The sequence below is a fragment of the Schistocerca serialis genome, chromosome 1, assembly GCF_023864345.2.
Source record: "Schistocerca serialis cubense isolate TAMUIC-IGC-003099 chromosome 1, iqSchSeri2.2, whole genome shotgun sequence".
Classification (NCBI taxonomy): Eukaryota; Metazoa; Arthropoda; class Insecta; order Orthoptera; family Acrididae; genus Schistocerca; species Schistocerca serialis.
The window spans coordinates 870,345,848-870,364,901 of record NC_064638.1 but is presented as its reverse complement, the minus strand read 5'-3'; the positions used below and the strand labels follow the sequence as shown (position 1 = coordinate 870,364,901).

Sequence of the window (19,054 nt, the reverse complement as noted above, 5' to 3'; positions counted from 1 at the left end):
GTAAAGGCCCCGCAGATGCAATGTTATAAATGTGATCAGATTCCCGAAAACATTCGATAAATTTGCTTTAGTGTGTGCCGTTGTAGTATCGAGAGGTGCACAGAGAGCAGCGTAAAAGAAACTAAAATAATTCACCTCTTATTACAAAAGTGTCTCAGTATTTCTACAAGGCAACAGAGCTTGTGCCAGGACATATAAAAACACCATTTCCTTTAGTATTCAGTCAGCGACTGTGCTGTGAGTGGAGGAGGGTGGATCAGTCCCTTAAGTATTGTTCGCGCAGGGAGCGTGGAGACGAAACTATGCTAAAGACAGCACAAGCAGATGCATTTAGTCATTCTTCCCGAGCTCCATAAGCGATAGCAATGAGAAAAACTCTAAAATGTGATACCATACCAAGAACCGTCTGACATTCTCTTCATTGATTTTTAGAGTATGTATGTGGATGTAGGTAGTCTTATCACACCTACTCTGCACAGTATCTCCTTTGTCAGTGGTGGAATGGTTTATTATTTTGCCTTTACGTCCAGCTACATCTACATACATACATACACACAAGCCACTGTACGGTGCACGGTGGAGAGTACCACGTACTAATCATTCCCTGTTCTGGTCCACTCGCAAACAGAGCGAGAAAAATGACTGTCTACACGCCTCCATATGAGCTCTAATTTTTATCTTGCCCTCAAGGTCCTTGCGCAAAATGTACGTCGGCAACAGTAGACCCGTCGTCGTCAGCCGCAAGTGCTGGTTCTCTAAACTTTCTCAATAGTGATTCGTGAAAAGAACGTTGTCCTCCTCCAGGCATTCCCATTTCTGTTCAAGCACTTTCGTAATACTCTCCTGTTCGTCGAACCTACCGGTAACAAATCTAGCAGTGCACTAGATACACTAGAGTTCTATAAGCGATTTCCTTTATAGATGAGCTATACTTTTCTAGAACTTTCCCAACAAAACGACCACTCGCTTCCTTACTAGCGACCTAGTTTCATCTCATATCGCTTTGCAAGGTTACGCCTAAATATTTAAACGACGTGACTGTGTCATGCAGCACAGCACTAGTACCGTATTCGAACATTACAAGGTACATTTTCCTACTCATCTGCCTTAACGTACATTTTTCTACATTTAGAGCAAGCCTCCATTCATCACACCACATAGAAATCCATCCTATATACTCCAACTTTCTTAGCGACGGGACTTTCCAACACAATACGGCGTCAGCAAACAGTTGGAGATTGCTGCTCGTTCTGGTGCAAATGGCTCTGAGCACTATGGGACTTAACATCTAAGATCATCAGTTCCCTAGAACTTAGAACTACTTAAACCTAACTAACCTAAGGACATCACACACATCAATGCCCGAGACAGGACTCGAACCTGCGACCGTAGCGGTCACGCGGTTCCAGACTGAAGCGCCTAGAACCGCACGGCCACATCGGCCGACGGCTTGTTCTGTCCGTCATATTACTTATGTCACGCGATGTGTATGTGGTTGTTGTTGTTGTGGTCTTCAGTCCTGAGACTGGTTTGATGCAGCTCTCCATGCTACTCTATCCTGTGCAAGATTCTTCATCTCCAGTACCTACTGCAACCTACATCCTTCTGAATCTGCTTAGTGTATTGATCTCTTGGTCTCCCTCTACGATTTTTACCCTCCACGCTGCCCTCCAATGCTAAATTTGTGATCCCTTGATGCCTCAAAACATGTCCTACCAACCGATCCCTTCTTCTAGTCAAGTTGTGCCACAAACTTCTCTTCTCCCCAATCCTATTCAATACCTCCTCATTAGTTACGTGATCTACCCACCTTATCTTCAGCATTCTTCTGTAGCACCACATTTTGAAAGCTTCTATTCTCTTCTTGTCCAAACTCGTTATCGTACATGTTTCACTTCCATACAAATACTTTCAGAAACTACTTCCTGATACTTAAATCTATACTCGATGTTAACAAATTTCTCTTCTTCAGAAACGATTTCCTTGCCATTGCCAGTCTACATTTTATATCCTCTCTACTTCGACCATCATCGGTTACTTTACTCCCTAAATAGCAAAACTCCTTTACTACTTTAAGTGTCTCATTTCCTAATCTAATCCCCTCAGCATCACCCGATTTAATTTGACTACATTCCATTATCCTCGTTTTGCTTTTGTTGATGTTCATCCTATATCCTCCATTCAAGACACTGTCCATTCCGTTCAACTGCTCTTCCAAGTCCTTTGCTGTCTCTGGCAGAATTACAATGTCATCGGCGAACCTCAAAGTTTTTACTTCTTCTCCATGAATTTTAATACCTACTCCGAATTTTTCTTTTGTTTCCTTTAATGCTTGCTCAATATACAGATTGAATAACATCGGGGAGAGGCTACAACCCTGTCTCACTCCTGTCCCAACCACTGCTTCCCTTTCATGCCCCTCGACTCTTATAACTGCCATCTGGTTTCTATACAAATTGTAAATAGCCTTTCGCTCCCTGTATTTTACCCCTGCCACCTTCAGAATTTGAAAGAGAGTATTCCAATCAACATTGTCAAAAGCTTTCTCTAAGTCTACAAATGCTAGAAACGTAGGTTTGCCTTTCCTTAATCTTTCTTCTAAGATAAGTCGTAAGGTTAGTATTGCCTCACGTGTTCCAACATTTCTACGGAATCCAAACTGATCTTTCCCGAGGTCCACTTCTATCAGTTTTTCCATCCGTCTGTAAAGAATTCGCGTTAGTATTTTGCAGCTGTGACTTATTAAACTGATAGTTCGGTAATTTTCACATCTGTCAACACCTGCTTTCTTTGGGATTGGAATTATTATATTCTTCTTGAAGTCTGTGGGTATTTTGCCTGTCTCATACATCTTGCTCACCAGATGGTAGAGTTTTGTTAGGCCTGGCTCTCCCAAGGCCATCAGTAGTTCTAATGGAATGTTGTCTACTCCCGGGGCCTTGTTTCGACTCAGGTCTTTCAGTGCTCTGTCAAACTCTTCACGCAGTGTCTTATCTCCCATTTCATCTTCATCTACATCCTCTTCCATTTCCATAATATTGTCCTCAAGTACATCGCCCTTGTATAAACCCTCTATATACTCCTTCCACTTTCTGCCTTCCCTTCTTTGCTTAGAACTGGGTTGCCACCTGAGCTTTTGATATTCATACAAGTGGTTCTCTTCTCTCCAAAGGTCTCTTTAATTTTCCTGTAGGCAGTATCCATCTTACCCCTAGTGAGACAAGCCTCTACATCCTTACATTTGTCCTCTAGCCATCCCTGCTTAGCCATTTTGCACTTCCTGTCGATCTCATTTTTGAGACGTTTGTATTCCTTTTTGCCTGCTTCATTTACTGCATTTTTATATATTCTCCTTACATCAATTAAATTCAATATTTCTGCTGTTACCCGAGGATTTCTATTAGCCCTCTTCTTTTTACCTACTTGATCCTCTGCTGCCTTCACTACTTTATCCCTCAGAGCTACCCATTCTTCTTCTTCTGTATTTCTTTATCGCATTCCTGTCAATTGTTCCCTTATGCTCTCCCTGAAACTCTGTACAACCTCTGGTTCTTTCAGTTTATCCAGGTCCCATCTCCTTAAATTCCCACCTTTTTGCAGTTTCTTCAGTTTCAATCTGCAGTTCATAACCAATAGGTTGTGGTCAGAATCCACAATTACCCCTGGAAATGTCTTACAATTTAAAACCTGGTTCCTAAATCTCTGTCTTACCATTATATAATCTATCTGATACCTTTTAGTATCTCCAGGATTCTTCCAGGTATACAACCTTCTTTTATGATTCTTGAACCAAGTGTTAGCTATGATTAAGTTATGCTCTGTGCAAAATTCTACAAGGCGGCTTCCTCTTTCATTTCTTCCCCCAAATCCATATTCACCTACTATGTTTCCTTCTCTCCCTTTTCCAACTGACGAGGAGGAGGAGGAGGAAATTAGTGTTTAACGTCCCGTCGACAACGAGGTCATTAGAGACGGAACGCAAGCTCGGGAGAGGGAAGGATGGGGAAGGAAATCGGCCGTGCCCTTTCAAAGGAACCATCCCGGCATTTTCCTGAAGCGATTTAGGGAAATCACGGAAAACCTAAATCAGGATGGCCGGAGACGGGATTGAACCGTCGTCCTCCCGAATGCGAGTCCAGTGTGCTAACCACTGCGCCACCTCGCTCGGTCCTACTGACGAATTCCAGTCACCCATGACTATTAAATTTTCGTCTCCCTTCACTACCTGAATAATTTCTTTTATCTCGTCATACATTTCATCAATTTCTTCATCATCTGCAGAGCTAGTTGCCATATAAACTTGTACTGCTGTAGTAGGCATGGGCTTTGTGCATATCTTGGCCACAATAATGCGTTCACTATGCTGTTTGTAGTAGCTAACTCGCACTCCTTTTTTTTTTATTCATTATTAAACCTACTCCTGCATTACCCCTATTTGATTTTGTATTTATAACCCTGTAATCACCTGACCAAAAGTCTTGTTCCTCCTGCCACCGAACTTCACTAATTCCCACTATATCTAACTTTAACCTATCCATTTCCCTTTTTAAATTTTCTAACCTACCTGCCCGATTAAGGGATCTGACATTCCAAGCTCCCATCTGTAGAATGCCAGTTTTCTTTCCCCTGATAACGACGTCCTCTTGAGTAGTCCCCGCCCGGAGATCCGAATGGGGGACTATTTTACCTCCGCAATATTTTACCCGAGAGGACGCCATCATCATTTAACCATACAGTGAAGCTGCATGCCCTCGGGAAAAATTACGGCTGTAGTTTCCCCTTGCTTTCAGCCGTTCGCAGTACAAGCACAGCAAGGCCGTTTTGGTTAATGTTACAAGGCCAGATCAGTCAATCATCCAGACTGTTGCCCCTGCAACTACTGAAAAGGCTGCTGCCCCTCCTCAGGAACCACATGTTTGTCTGGCCTCTCAACAGATACCCCTCCGTTGTGGTTGCACCTACGGTATCGCTGTATCGCTGAGGCACGCAAGCCTTCCCACCAACGGCAAGGTCCATTGTTCATGGGGGGGGGGGGGGGGGGGAGGAAGCAAATTATTTCTTGCAGTATCCCTCAGTGTAGATCGTCGAGCATTCATGTGCTGACTGGAGGAATCCGTAGCTACTCATGCAATTCCCATTTCAATTTTTAACCCTTCCTCTACTACAGTTCGGCAGAGTTAAAAATCTGACGAAGAAAATGCAAGAATCAGATAGCCTGTTCTTCCCTGACTTACCATCTTTGAAGATGAAGTAAATCTGTGGCAATTTCATTTTAAAACGCTATGGCAGGGTACCCCTAAATGCGCTGAGGTCATAATTGATTTCAGTGAATGAATGCCGTTTCCGTATATCACCGTATCTTCCTGCCATTTTCATTTTGTTGATGGTTAATTTGTTACATAACATTTAAATAACTTGCATAGACGAAGTCCAATGGAACAGAAGTATTGTCATAATATTTAGCAGATACTGTATTTACTTAGCGATTCTTGCTAGTAAGTGTAGGAAACAAAGAGACGAGAAGCAATAATGTCGATATCGATTCATAGCCGTAGGCATGAGAACTATGACCGGCAAGCCCACAGAGAGGAGAGGAAAGTCTGCTCGTGACTGTGGCAGGTGGCGCCCACGTGCGAAGACCTGCTGGTTCGCTGCTCGTGGCAGGGCCGCCTCCACAACTGCTCGCAGCTGTTCAAGACCAGGAAGACCATGGAGGGCTTCTGCTGCGCCTTCAACTACGTGCGCGGCAGCGACGACTTCATCAGGTGACCCTACTTCTCACGCAGTAAAACTCGCCAATCAGACATAGTAGTAATACTAGCCGAATAAAGAGGATGAGTCAGCTGAACACGGTCCCATCTACTGTAACATCAAACAGTATTTAATTTGAGTACTCAAATCACTGAAGGCATTTTAAATCTGTCTGTGTACCTACAAGAAAATGCTTATTTTTGTCACAAAAATTTTTCGGTTTATGCGTGTAAAATATCATCAGTGAACATGACCTCAGTTTAAATTGCTTTGCCGGCCGGAGTGGCCGAGCGGTTCTAGGCGCTTCAGTCTGGAACCGCGCGACTGCTACGGTCGCAGGTTCGAATTCTGCCTCGGGCATGGATGTGTGTGATGTCCTTAGGATAGGTAGGTTTAAGTAGTTCTAAGTTCTAGGGGACTGATGACCTCAGAAGTTAAGTCCCATAGTGCTCAGACCCATTTGAACCATTTAACTTGCTTCCTAGATCTAAAACAGTTCGTTTTGAAATTTGTTGCTTTTGCTTACGGTATGTTGTGTCCGATTTTCACTCGCCTCAGGAAATGTCGTCTGCTTGCACAAAAATACCAGTATACTGTTTCTTATAGTTGCACAAACGGATGTACATTACGGCCAATAATTTTAAAACAGCTACCTACAATGTAGCCACACAAATGAATATTCTGATTTTTGAAGTCTAGCAATGACAAAATGCACGTCTAAACACCAGTCATTATGAGTTAGAAATTTTTCGTGTACCTCCTCAGCTGTAAGTAACAAAAGCTGTCAGAACACAAGTTGTTTCCTGTATGTCCGCTTATAGCTCGTTAGTTTACGTAGTTAATACAGTTAGAACAAAAAGTTTGCCGTTCTTAATGAGAGTGGTTTTGGCGTAATGATTAAAGCCAGTTGAGCAACATAAAAATTCGCCAGTTTAAACTACATTCAAGAGATCATTTTGCTTTATCAACTTTTACACATACCTCATTTCTGTGAAACTACCGTTATGAATTCTGAGCGGCAAACGTATATATGTCGACAAAACTCTAACATCAACAGTCGGCATAAGTGTGTGACAATCCATTCTTTTTGTTTGATTACTGTGTAGCATTTCTGTCCGAAGTGAATGTAGTTCTCCATTTATTTTTTAGCATGTTAATTAGCTCTGAAGTTTGACCAGCGGGAATTGAGATTATTCAAACGTAAATGCCAGTCAAAGTTTCAACCAGCTCAACTTCTGTATCTGTGTTGTTAGCAGTTATAGGAAACGTGGAGTGCGCAGCATACACCACACAAAAAACTCACATTTTTATGTCATCAGCACTTCTTACTATGCATTGTCACACGCTCAAGTTACGTAAATTAATTTAGGGGGTTAATGATGTTTTACCATCTTAGTTTACCAGTATGTTTAAGTTCGTTAATACGTCCCACACTTTTCGGAGAAACACAAGCATCCAACAAGACTGTTTTAATATTCAGTAGTTCGCCTGTTTCAGTATTTCTCTTTAATTTCCCCTTTTACAGTACACACATATGAGCAATCACGACAAGTGGCAAGCGTTTAAGTGAATTGTACGCGTGAGATTTGTGTTTGTAGAATCAGTACACTATTTTCCGTTGTGCGGTAAAGGTGCAAAGTTAATTTGTCCTTCCACTATATCTTACCCAGAAGAAGCGATATTGTTATCGAACATGCTGCCTATTAGCGCAAGGAAAAGCTTTCTGTTACCCACTTTCGTTCTTGACATAAACGTTTTCTGGTTATGGTACCGCGTCGCTGTGTAAAAAACTGCACCGGAGACACCAACGTTTCGGCCACGGTTACAGTCGGCAGTAGACGCTGAAGAAGGCCACTGTAACCCTGGTCGAAGCGTTCGTTTCTCCAGTGCAGCTTTTTGCATTATCACGCGGTACCATACTCAAAAAACTTTAATATCAATTGACACTACCCGTGGACGTCTCAGCAGTTATAGTTTCACTAGTGATAAAAACTTACAACCGGCGAAAGGCACCCAACTTATCGATATGTAGGATGCGCCGACTACTTTCAGTTTTAGAAAATGGAAGAATCGCCTCAATAGGCGACACACCCATCCGTTCCGAAATAGATATGAGGGCGAGGAGCATTCAATAAGTAACGCAACACATTTTTTCGATTGAAAAAATGCAGAATTTGTTGTGGGATATCGTGGGGTATTCCCGTTTCAGCTGCTGTAGTTGCATGAAGTTCCGATTCGTGGCGGCGCTATACGTAGCCTTCAAAATGGCGTCCGTAACGAAGCAGAGCAGAGAACTGTCATTGAGCTTCTTATGGGGATAAACCAGAGCATCGCAGATAGTCATAGGTGCTTGCAGAATGTCTACGGAGACCCTGCAGTGAACAAAAGCACGATGAATCGTCGGGCGAGGCGTCTGCCAACATTGCAACGCGGTCGCTCAAACATGTCCCATCTCCTGCGTACCGGCCGGCCACAAACAGCTGTGACTCCCGCAATGTTGGAACGTGCGGACACTCTCTTTCTAGATGATCGGCGGATCGCAATCAAACACGTCGCTGCTCAACTGGACGTCTCTGTTGGTAATGCTGACACACTCATCCACCAACTGTGGTACTCAAAGGTGTGTGGCCGCTGGGTTCCTCGCCTCCAAACCGAGGACTAGAGAGCAAACAGTCAAGCCCAACGAAGGTTGCATTCCACGTGGATGCTGGGGACGTTACTGATACAGCAAGACGTTGCCCCCGACATCGACTAGTGCAGTGGTGCCACGAGGGGATGCAGGCCCTAACAGTAAGGTGCCGTAAGGCCGTTGCGTTGAACGGAGATTATGTTGAGAAATACGGTTTTGTAGCCAAGAGAGTGGGGAATAAAAAAATGTCTTGCATTAGTTATCGAACGCCCCTAGTATAAAGATGGGAGTTTAAAACAATATACCAGTAGCGGATGTGTACTGGGTCATCACGCCACTGTGTAGGCCCGACGAACGTAGTGAAAACTAAGGTGCAGTAAAATAATTTTATTGCCACTCAATTGTTGCTTGTTCCTAAATAGATTTCGAGATATTGCACGAAGTATGGTAATAAAAATGGTCTTATACAAGATTTAACCTATATCGTAATATCAAGTTTTCCGATTTAAGTAGCACAAATAACACACAAGTTCCCTGAGAACACATTCTGTCTGTTATTGCCTTTCGCCGCTTCCTCCTCCTCTCCCGCTCGATCCCACTATGTACATAATGGTTCAAATGGCTCTGAGCACTATGGGACTTAACATCTGTGGTCATCAGTCCCCTATAACTTAGAACTACTTAAACCTAACTAACCTAAGGACATCACACACATCCATGCCCGAGGCAGGATTCGAACCTGCGACCGTAGCAGACGCGCGGTTCCGGACTGAGCGCCTTAACCGCGAGACCACCGCGGCCGGCCCACTATGTACATCTTCTTTTCTGTTGCAGCCCAGAGGATATACAAAGATACCAAAGAGACAGAGAAGACGACCCAGGGATTAAAGTGGACTCACCGGGCTACGAAATGGGACTAACAGTTCTCGTGAACGACAACTACTCCGACTATTTCTACCCACTGATTTCGTCATCCGGGACCAAGGTAATGCTTACTTCCTGCCAGCACACCTCTTGTATGGCTATAATGAAATTTTCTGACAAGTTAAAACTGTATTTTGGACCAAGATTTGAGAATGGACGGGTGCCTTACGATGAAATTTTTCTTACCGTCCTCAGAAACTCTCCTTCGATCGTTACTGCCCTAGCACACCTGGGAAAGAGGATACTGAGCAGAATGGCTTATTTACAACCTAAGGATGCTTCTGACTAGTGCTCGGTTTTTATGGGCGTCATGAACAGCCCTGACTTTTGGCCACTCCAATCAGTTCCAAATGTATGCATGTTTACTTCAGAAATGGCCGAGTACACCGAACTTCCGAATTAAGTTTCTGAAGTTAATGGAACGCATTCGGCAAACGTTCGAATTGTACGTTTCCTAAACACTCAGCCGCGTGGTTTCCGTTACTGTATTATTGCCACCCCGTCGCTGCTTCATAAACAGTGTTTCAACTTCTCCCCTCTTTCAGCCGTTGACTTGTATTGGCGGGCCAATTAGTAGTGGAGAATGTTATACCTTGAAACCAGTTTCAAACTTTCGCCTCCAATCACCCCAATATTAAAAGTTTAATATATTTTATTATTCCATTTTTAAATGTAGCATTTACTTGTTGTGTGTTGCAGTATTTTTCTGGAATTAAAAAATTGTTCCGCAGAAGTAAGGTATTTCAAAAAGTGTAAAGAGCTCCAAGGTACAACATGATCGTGTACCGGGTGGTTGTAATTAAACAGGCGGTGTTCGGAGTGCTATAGTGGGGGCTGTATACATAGCAGGATGCTGTAACTTCGTAGGGATACTCATTAATCGACGCGCTCGCGGAATAGGCTAAAAGAAATAATAGTTCCACTTCCTATCACCAGGTGAAAGAATGGCGCTGTAAGCAATCAATGTGATGTTGGTGCATGAAAAGGGGAGGAACGATCAAACACATAACGGTGGTTCTGGCGCGTTTATTAGGATATGGTTATAAGTTACAACATGTATTCAATATCGTCTCTAGACCCAGCAACATACTGCATCCGCAACAGCATGGTCGACTGTTGCTATCAGAATATCCAGGGTAATCAGAGCAATGTGTCGTATGCTTTCATGCATATCAGGAAAAATTCCGTAAAAATCCCTGATAAATACGATCTTTAAGATATTGCCACAACCAGAAGTCACACGGTTTTAGGTTGGGGGAAGGCTACACGTCGTGAATTTGCCGAGAGATGATGCGGTCATAACGGAAGGTTTCTCACACCATCTTTCACCTGGCGAGGGACATGTGTTGCCCCATCTTGTACGAAACTAGTGGTGTGTACACAGATGCGTTCTTGTAAAGCTGGCACCATGTGTTGTATTATGCATCCTTATAAATTGCAGATGTCATTATAAACCTAACAGGCCTGCGCTAAAACAACTTTACCATCGGTGCACGGTCTTTCTCCTCAACACCAATTGCATTTCGTACAGAGAACTTCAACCGTCTCAGTCCTTTACACAAAAAGTCACTTTAGATAATGAATCAATATGTGTTGTGAAGCGACAGACAGCATACTGACTTCAATGCACGAAACGTTGAACATTCTCATTGCTTACAGCGCCATAATTTCAAATGGTGGCAGAAAGTGGAAGTGTTATTTTTTCAGCATACTCCACAAGCGCACCGATTAATGATGTTCCAGTATCCTGGGATGTGTACGGCCCTCACTGTAGCACTCTAAACATCTTCCGTTTAGTTACAAGCACATGTTACGTAAAAAAGAATATTCTATCTAAATTTAAGAGTTGCAATCAAGAAAATATTGTCAGTACTGTATTTCATAGTATTATCTGAACGTTATTGCTGTGCTTTATAACAACAAACAGGAAGGAAAATAAGACTGAGTAATATTTTATCAAAAACTAGTTACAAGCTAAAAACATTTTGGAATAGAAGTTACTGAAAACTAACAAAAATTGTGAAGATATTAAAAAAAACTAAGTTGATTTGCAAATATCACATATTGCATCGTAGAAAACCTTTTACTGTTTCAAGCTACAAAACAGTGCAAAATTGACAAAGTTTGGCTTGGCTGCCCACATGTTATACCATTAGCTATAAAATATACTTTTAGTGTGTTCTTTCAGCCATCTCCAAAAGACCAGACACCATTTTAGATCCTGCAGCCACTATGAATCAAGACAGAGGACTTAAAGACATTACAGGGATGAGCAAAATGCTGCGAGCAATGAGGATAGAGGGCAAGGGGCACTACGTAATTAGTGTGTAGGATAAGCTGAGAATATGGGTCTGGTGAGAGGCGTGGTGGGTTGTCTGCACTTACGATGGCGTAATGGTCAGCGCATCTGCCTGGTAAGCAGGAAACCCAAGATCGAGTCCTAGTCTCGCACAGATTTTCAACTTTCCCAATTGATGTAAATCATGCCCACTGGCAGCTAATGTCTTTAAATACTTTGTGTCTTGGTTCATCGTGGTTATAGGATGAAAAATGGTGTCTGTTCTTTCAAATCTGAGACCACATGAGTTAAGTGTTGTTATAGTGTTTTCTGTTATTAAGATTGGGAGTTCTGTTCAGGTGGTACTTTGCACAAAAACGCGAGATGTGCGAACTTTTGATAAATATTTGTAATGGAACTTGGCAAACTGTAGACAAATTTTCAAGTTTTTTTAAACGCTACCTGGGATTCTTTTGTGGGAGTATTCTCAGACGACGGATCCTTCAACAGCTCGTCACGGCCGCTTGTGTGGCCATGTGAAAACCGGCCTCAGAGGGCACAGTGGGGTCGTAAATGCTTCTGACCACATGGTTCCGGAACCCCGCAGAGTCAGAAGCAAAGGCTGTTGACGGAGGCTGCTCTCCCTTGGCGCCAAAAGTGTGCTGGTAACCGTCCAAATGCAAGTGGACAAATCACTGGCTGGCACTGTAATTGTGGATGTTCTCCTTACTTTAAAAGGGGCCTTTAACTTTATTGCAAATAGGTGACAACTGGTTTTGTTCTAGCGTGTCATCTGCGGAGATTTATTTGTCTCGTTCAACCGTCGGTTGATATAAAAATTAGTAACACAGACTTGGGTAAGGTGGGGGACTCCCGACTGGCTAACGCTACCACTGGCTGCGTGGGCCTGTCCTGTCCTCAGACGAAGGTTAGAAAAGACGCTGGTTACTGTGACCCTGAGAGGTGCAGGCAGCTGTGCAGCGACCACATCAGGTTTGAGTAATGCTCACTGGTAGGGTACAGCACATCTAACACTTTTCTCACTCGATGCTGTGTCTTCCCCTCAACTATCCTTTGTGGCGTAATTAATTCTTCAGGGGAGGAATTAGTGAAGGACAGAACTCAAATATTGACACCCTTGCAATGGTGTCGCCGTTTTAAATGAATAACATATAGCTGACATATTATGCATCTTGAGTGATAAGGATTTTTGCGTGTAATCACCAAAAGCAATTTTAGATTGGATATGTTTATAGCAATAAACATCTAGTTAAGATGACTTCCACGCATTCATTTCCATGAAATGATAATTAAATCAAGGCCCTAAGCTGTCGACAGGCGTTGATGTACATCAACGGGGACAGCTGAAAATGTGTGCCCCGACCGGGAATCGAAACCGGGATCTCCTGCTTACCTGGCAGAAGCTCTATCCATCTGCGCCACCGAGGGCAGAGAGGATAGTGCGACGGCAGGGATTTTTCCCTTGCACGCGCCCCGTGAGACCCACATTCCCAAATTAATGTCCACACACTACATTCGTAGTGCCCCTGCCCATAACGCTCATTACTCGCAGCAGACAATCTTACCGAGTCCCGTAAGAGTTCGGGCAATGCGTGTGTATCCAGCACAGAAGAAGAAGGTCAATGGCCGGTTAGCCTTAACTATATGAAGATGGTATCTGTTCTCCTGAACATGGCCGAAAGAACAGATACCATCTTCATACATTCATTTCCAGGTTGTTATCCGGTGGTGACGGCGTTTTAGCACTCCCTGTTGATGTAGCGGACCTTCTATATGCAGACAGCTGTCTGTGTTCGTTGTGCGACAGAACGCACAGGTGACAGTTAGCATTATTTGGATTCAGAATAGCGGTGCTAGGTCTCCAGAGATGACGTAATGGCACTATCGCTTTCCGAGCTAGAGGTAGTGTCATAAAAGGCCCCAACACATCCGTTTTTTTCATCGTGAATCGTGGCCACAAATGGCAGGAAGAAGAGAGGGCGGAAGGCGGCACCTTAGTTAACCTGCATGATAACCGAAACTAATTAGGAATCTGAGGAGTAGACAGGGGTAACATAAAACGATATCATTAAAACATTCGTATATGAAACAAAGAACATTTATATTGCTGAAAAATGATTTCACTGAAGGAAATCCGAAAAAAGGTCTATTATCGATACCAGCAACATGTATAAAATGAAACAGGACCTTTTATCAAATTGTAACACTTTATAGACAATCCTATAAAAATGTAAACTATTAATTACAAATTACGAGAAAGTATTATCATGTAAACCACAAACTGTGTAAATTTTAAAAAAGGGCACAGCTTAGGAGGCAGTAACGGGCGCAAATAAGTGAAATACAATTTTCCATGACGTTTGATAAGAACGTTACAGGGTTGCACAACTGGGTTGACTTGACATTTAAACAACCATAAAACTAAGGCGCAACGGCCTGAATTTTGTAATTTAAAAAAGGTATAAATATGAAATGTCAGGAGGAGGCACTGCCTGTATATCTCCATTGAGAAACAAATTCTGGCACTGTAGCTGAACTTGAAATTGAATGAGTGGAAAAAAAAAATTAATATTCAGCACTGCGGCCTTTTTTTCCCCCCACGTCCCTCAAATATTCAGTAAGTAGGTCTACATGCTGCCCAGGAAAACAAATTTTCCACTGACTGTCGGTATTCTTCCTTCTCCTAAACAGAATGCCCTTATGTATTTGGTAGTATTCCGCTACTTTAGGGTGTGCAGGATCACCCAAATAACTCTTTACCAACTTTATATTGTCATCTTGATTCTGCTCCCTTCGTAAATTTTTACAAATCTATTTTCATCATAACTGCAAAATTACATACCCCTGTCTTATTCAACATTGGACTTTCACTTTCTTCCTCATTCTCCACACTTCTAGATAATGCATCTGCTACCACATTTTCATATCCTTTTATATATCTAATTTCTATGGCAAATTGCTGTACATACATTGCCCACAGGGTTAGTCTCTGGCGATTAAGTTTACAAGTCTGTAAGTAAGTCAAAGCCCTGTGATCGCTATGTACAGTCACTTTGTGTCACCACAAATACTGTTGAAACTTATGCAAACCGAAAACAATAGCTAAGGCTTCTTGTTCTGAAATGCAATAATTTTTCTCAGACTTCTGTAAGGACCTACTTGCAAACGCTATAGTCTTGTGAATTTCTTCTTCTCCCTCTGTATCCACTTCAAATAACTCAACAGCAATTCCACACCCACATGCATCCGCTACTAAACAAAACGGTTTTGTAAAGTCTGGGTGGTGTAGTACTTGACTATTACATAACGCTGCTTTCAGTTCTTCGAATGCTGACTGGCGCTCAGCTGCCCATTTGTACGGTACATTTTTCTTTAAAAGGTTCCTTAAACATGGAGTATTAAACTGTTGACCTGACACAAAACGACGAAAAAATCCAAATAATCCGTACATACCCTTCAAATCTCTTCTATTAGTAGAGGCCTTATATTCCCTAATTGCTTCCATTTTTCCAGGATCTGGAAGTATTCCTTCCCCACTAATAATATGTCCTAAAAACTTTAACTCTTTCTTCACAAATTCTGTCTTGTCCAACTTCAATTTCATTCCCCCTTTTTCAATAGCTTCTAAAACCTTGTCTACCAGCATGCAATGTTCATCCCAAGTAGATGTGGAAATCACATCATCAACATATAATTTTTCTAAGCAGCTCATCACCTAAAACCTGTGACATTGCTCTAACAAAAGGACAAACACTTATATTTAATCCGAAAGGAACGACTTTGTACTGATAACAGGCCTTCAAACAAGAATGCCGTGTACTTCCATGATTCTTTAGCCAGAGGCAAGTTGCAGTAACCACAAGTTACGTCCATTGATGTAAAGAATTTAGCTCCCTTAAATTTTTGCAGCAGTTCGTCAATGTTTTCGAGTCGGTCACTTTCCGGTAAAACCACCTTATTTAAAGTTCTCGCATCTAGTACCAACCTAACTGACTTATCCTTCTTGATCACTACAACTAATGGATTGTTAAATACACTTACTGCTTTCTCTATTATTCCCCATTTAAGCATGCTCTGTATTAAATCCCTCACAGCTTCTTTATGTTTTTCAGCAATTGGTATTGGTTTCTTAAAAAATTGTGCACCTTCTTTAACATTCAAGTTAACACTCATAGTCTCTTACCAAGCTTGGCTGATCGGAGAAAACTTTTTTATGTTTGAGTAAAACATCTTTCAGCTCCCCTTTTTGAGTTTCGTCTAAACCTTGAATATCTTTAACTTTTTCCTCTATTTTATTCTCTACTAAGAGCATTTCATCAGGATCTACCTCCACTTCCTCCCCATATTCGTTATACCCTTCCAGATGTGTTCTCTTCCTACAATATCTAATCGGAATCTGCTCACCTTCCCTCTTTGAAAGCTTTCTTTTCTTAGAGAAAGGCACTATAATGTTTTTCCCACTCACTTCCAGGTTTATACTGTCATTTTCAAAGTCCAGCCTCCCACTGTACTTCATTAAGAAATCAATTCCCACTAACATATCTATACTTAAGCCCTCAATAACTAGAAAGTTATGATACAACTGGTTACGATTTATACTGATAGGCAACATCACTTCATACTTTACATGATTGTTCAATTTTCCTGTGGCTACAATAATCTGGATTCCCATGAGAGGCATAATTACTAGCTCTCTTATTAGGCAAAGCATCTAAACATTGCTGACTAACAGCACACAAATCACTGCCACTATCAGCTAGGCACTGTACTTCTTCCCCTTGCAATAACAGATTGATTACTGGTCGAACTTTCTTTTCTTCCTTAACAGTGACTGCATCCTCCTCAAGCAAGTCGTGTACAGTTTTACGCCTTTCGAAACCTTCCTTGTGCCCAGAGATTATAAAATTTCTACAGGATTGCTTTCACTACTCTCCCTTCCTACATTCTTTAGCCTATCCACTAAGGATAGATTAAAACACTTCTGCAAATCTGCAGCTCCCTTTTCTACAGTAATTAGTTTCTCCACTAATTCTTCTACCTCATCTTCTCCTTCTACATTATTTTTACTCGGCTGACCCCCATTCTGGTCATCACCGGCATGAAATGCTTTCATAGCTTCCTCTAAGTCCCTATTTACTGACATCAATAATTCTTCTGCCCACTTCTCATCTAGCTCCTGCAATCCCTGTATATTCGTATCTCCTCCTTCTCCCTGGCAAGATTCCTCATTCGCTCTACTGTACACTTCTCCCTCACTGCTAGATTTTACATCACTCTCAACATCTTTTCCCACTAAACAACCTGCAGCACAGTGCTCCTTTTGCCTGCTCCCATCTACATAGCCAACTTGTAGCATGCCTATTCTATCATCCTTCGCTTTACTACTTTCAATTGTATCATTGTCAATAATGTGGACTTCAGTTACTTTATTCTTATTGTATACAAAAGATGTGGCCAGCGGATTCAAATTACTGCTACCCGTTCTGCAAATGCCAGCCCCTTCACTAACGGGATCTAGTTTCCCGTGCCCTGTGATTCTGCTTCATTTCTGCCTCGCACCCCCACTTGATCTCTCTCCTGAAAATCATTGTCATCATGAATTGGCGATCGCGATCTGTAAGCATGCCCCTGATCATTATCAATTGTCCTTGGAACTGGAGCATAGCGCCAACCCTTTCCTCTCCCTCCTCGGCTATTATGTGACACACCCATTCTGTTTACATTAACATTCTGACCTCTCTCAACTGTATTCCGAGGCCTAAAACTACGATTTGTCTACTCCTCTTCCTGCATAAGCTTCTCCACCCTTTCCAAATAGCTAATAAACTTATCAACATTGTTCCTAGGAGCAGCACCTATTTTATTCCTCCAGCTTAGAGGCAGCTTTCCATCTAACCCCATAATTATTTGCTCAGGCTCTAATTTGTTCGTCAAATATGACAAATTAGTCACCAATCTTAAAGCAAATCTTTTTATATTCTCTTTCTTGGGATTGAACTTTTCCCCAGCCCAGAAACTGTTTTGCAATTCTATTTGCTTTTGCTTGCACCAATATTCTTTGAAAAACGCTTCTTTAAACTTCTCTAACGTCTCATATTGTTCCGTTGCAGTCGTTCTCCATATCCTAGCCTCACTCAAAAACGTCGATGTTACGAAACCAATCTTCTGTCGGTCACTCCACAAACTAGGCAAAACATTTTCAAAGTCGTTCCAAAACTCTTTCGGATGAATATTTCCAGCTGGAGCAAAACGAAGAAACTGTCTGTTTGTAATATAAGACACTTCAGCAGTTTCCGTCACCATACCACTGTTCACACTGTTAGCACCCAATCTAATATTACGTTCCACTTTGTTTAGTCTACTGTCATGCTCATTTGATTTAAGGGTTATTTGTTCAGTTTTGTTAGTAATTTCTTCTACACCACTCACAACCGCATTCACTCGTTCAGACACAACTTTAACACTACCCAAACAATTTTCATTCACAGATTCAATTTTTCTATTTAAATTTCCATGTGCAGTTTGACACGTAGATTCTACTGATGTCAGATTTGACTTGACTTAACCTACTTCTTTTCTTATCTGATCTATTTTCTGTTCGCTTCCAATAGCAGCCTTGCTAACCAGCTCTGTTAATTCACTTTTTACATTTTCTGAAGACTTTTTACACCTACTTTCTGCATCTGAATTTCTCTTATTTACGTGAGTATCAAACACCTGCAAATCTGTCCTCCACATCTTCTTAAGCTCAACAGCCTGTTCTATTTTCTCATTAATTTCAGTCTTAAACTGTTTCAAGGTCATTAGCTAGCTTGATAATACTACCAGACTGTTTTTCAACTTTCTGATCTAACTTCCTAAAATTTTGTTTTACCTCAGTGAAATTCTGATTAATATTACTGAAATTTTGATTCATATTCGTCATTAAAGCTGTGAACATATCTTGTAAATTTACTGGTTTGTTTTCCTCTTGTACAATTTTTTGTTCAGCTAATTGTACAGGCATAATACCAAATTTGGTATCTGTTCTGTCAGACTCCTCACTCACATTAACACTACTGACATCAAACAAACTATTAATACTGAAATCATTCAACAGACTATCGTCAAGATTTAAACTGTCACCCATACCAGAATCGGTCGGAACATTATGTTCCACTTCCATCTTTACAACTGGAGATACCTGAGGCACATCGTTACTTAATACCTCCATATTAACGGTATCCCCTACTTGCTTTTGTTCAGGAGTACTTGCCTGACTAGCACTCACATCAAACTGACTTACATTGCCCTCTCTCACAACCAAAGAATTACCATTCCCATCCATACTAGCAAGTCTGTTTACACATGCAAATAATACACTATATAAACTTAGCTTATATTTCTTCGTCCGACGTCGTCGCAGCGTGTTGAAAACAGCATCTGCCTTTCTCCCCGCGGTGTACCAGATT

The 19,054-nt window shown here is 41.7% G+C and overlaps 1 protein-coding gene across 1 annotated transcript in view; it reads left to right on the top strand.

Moving 5' to 3' along the window:
* The window catches only part of LOC126441766 (sodium channel protein Nach-like), a 193,252-nt gene that overhangs the window by 40,506 nt on the left and 133,692 nt on the right, over nt 1–19,054 (top strand). Inside the window, 2 exon segments of the mRNA XM_050090691.1 lie at nt 5,620–5,785; nt 9,253–9,365. Coding sequence (XP_049946648.1) covers nt 5,620–5,785; nt 9,253–9,365 — 279 coding nt within the window.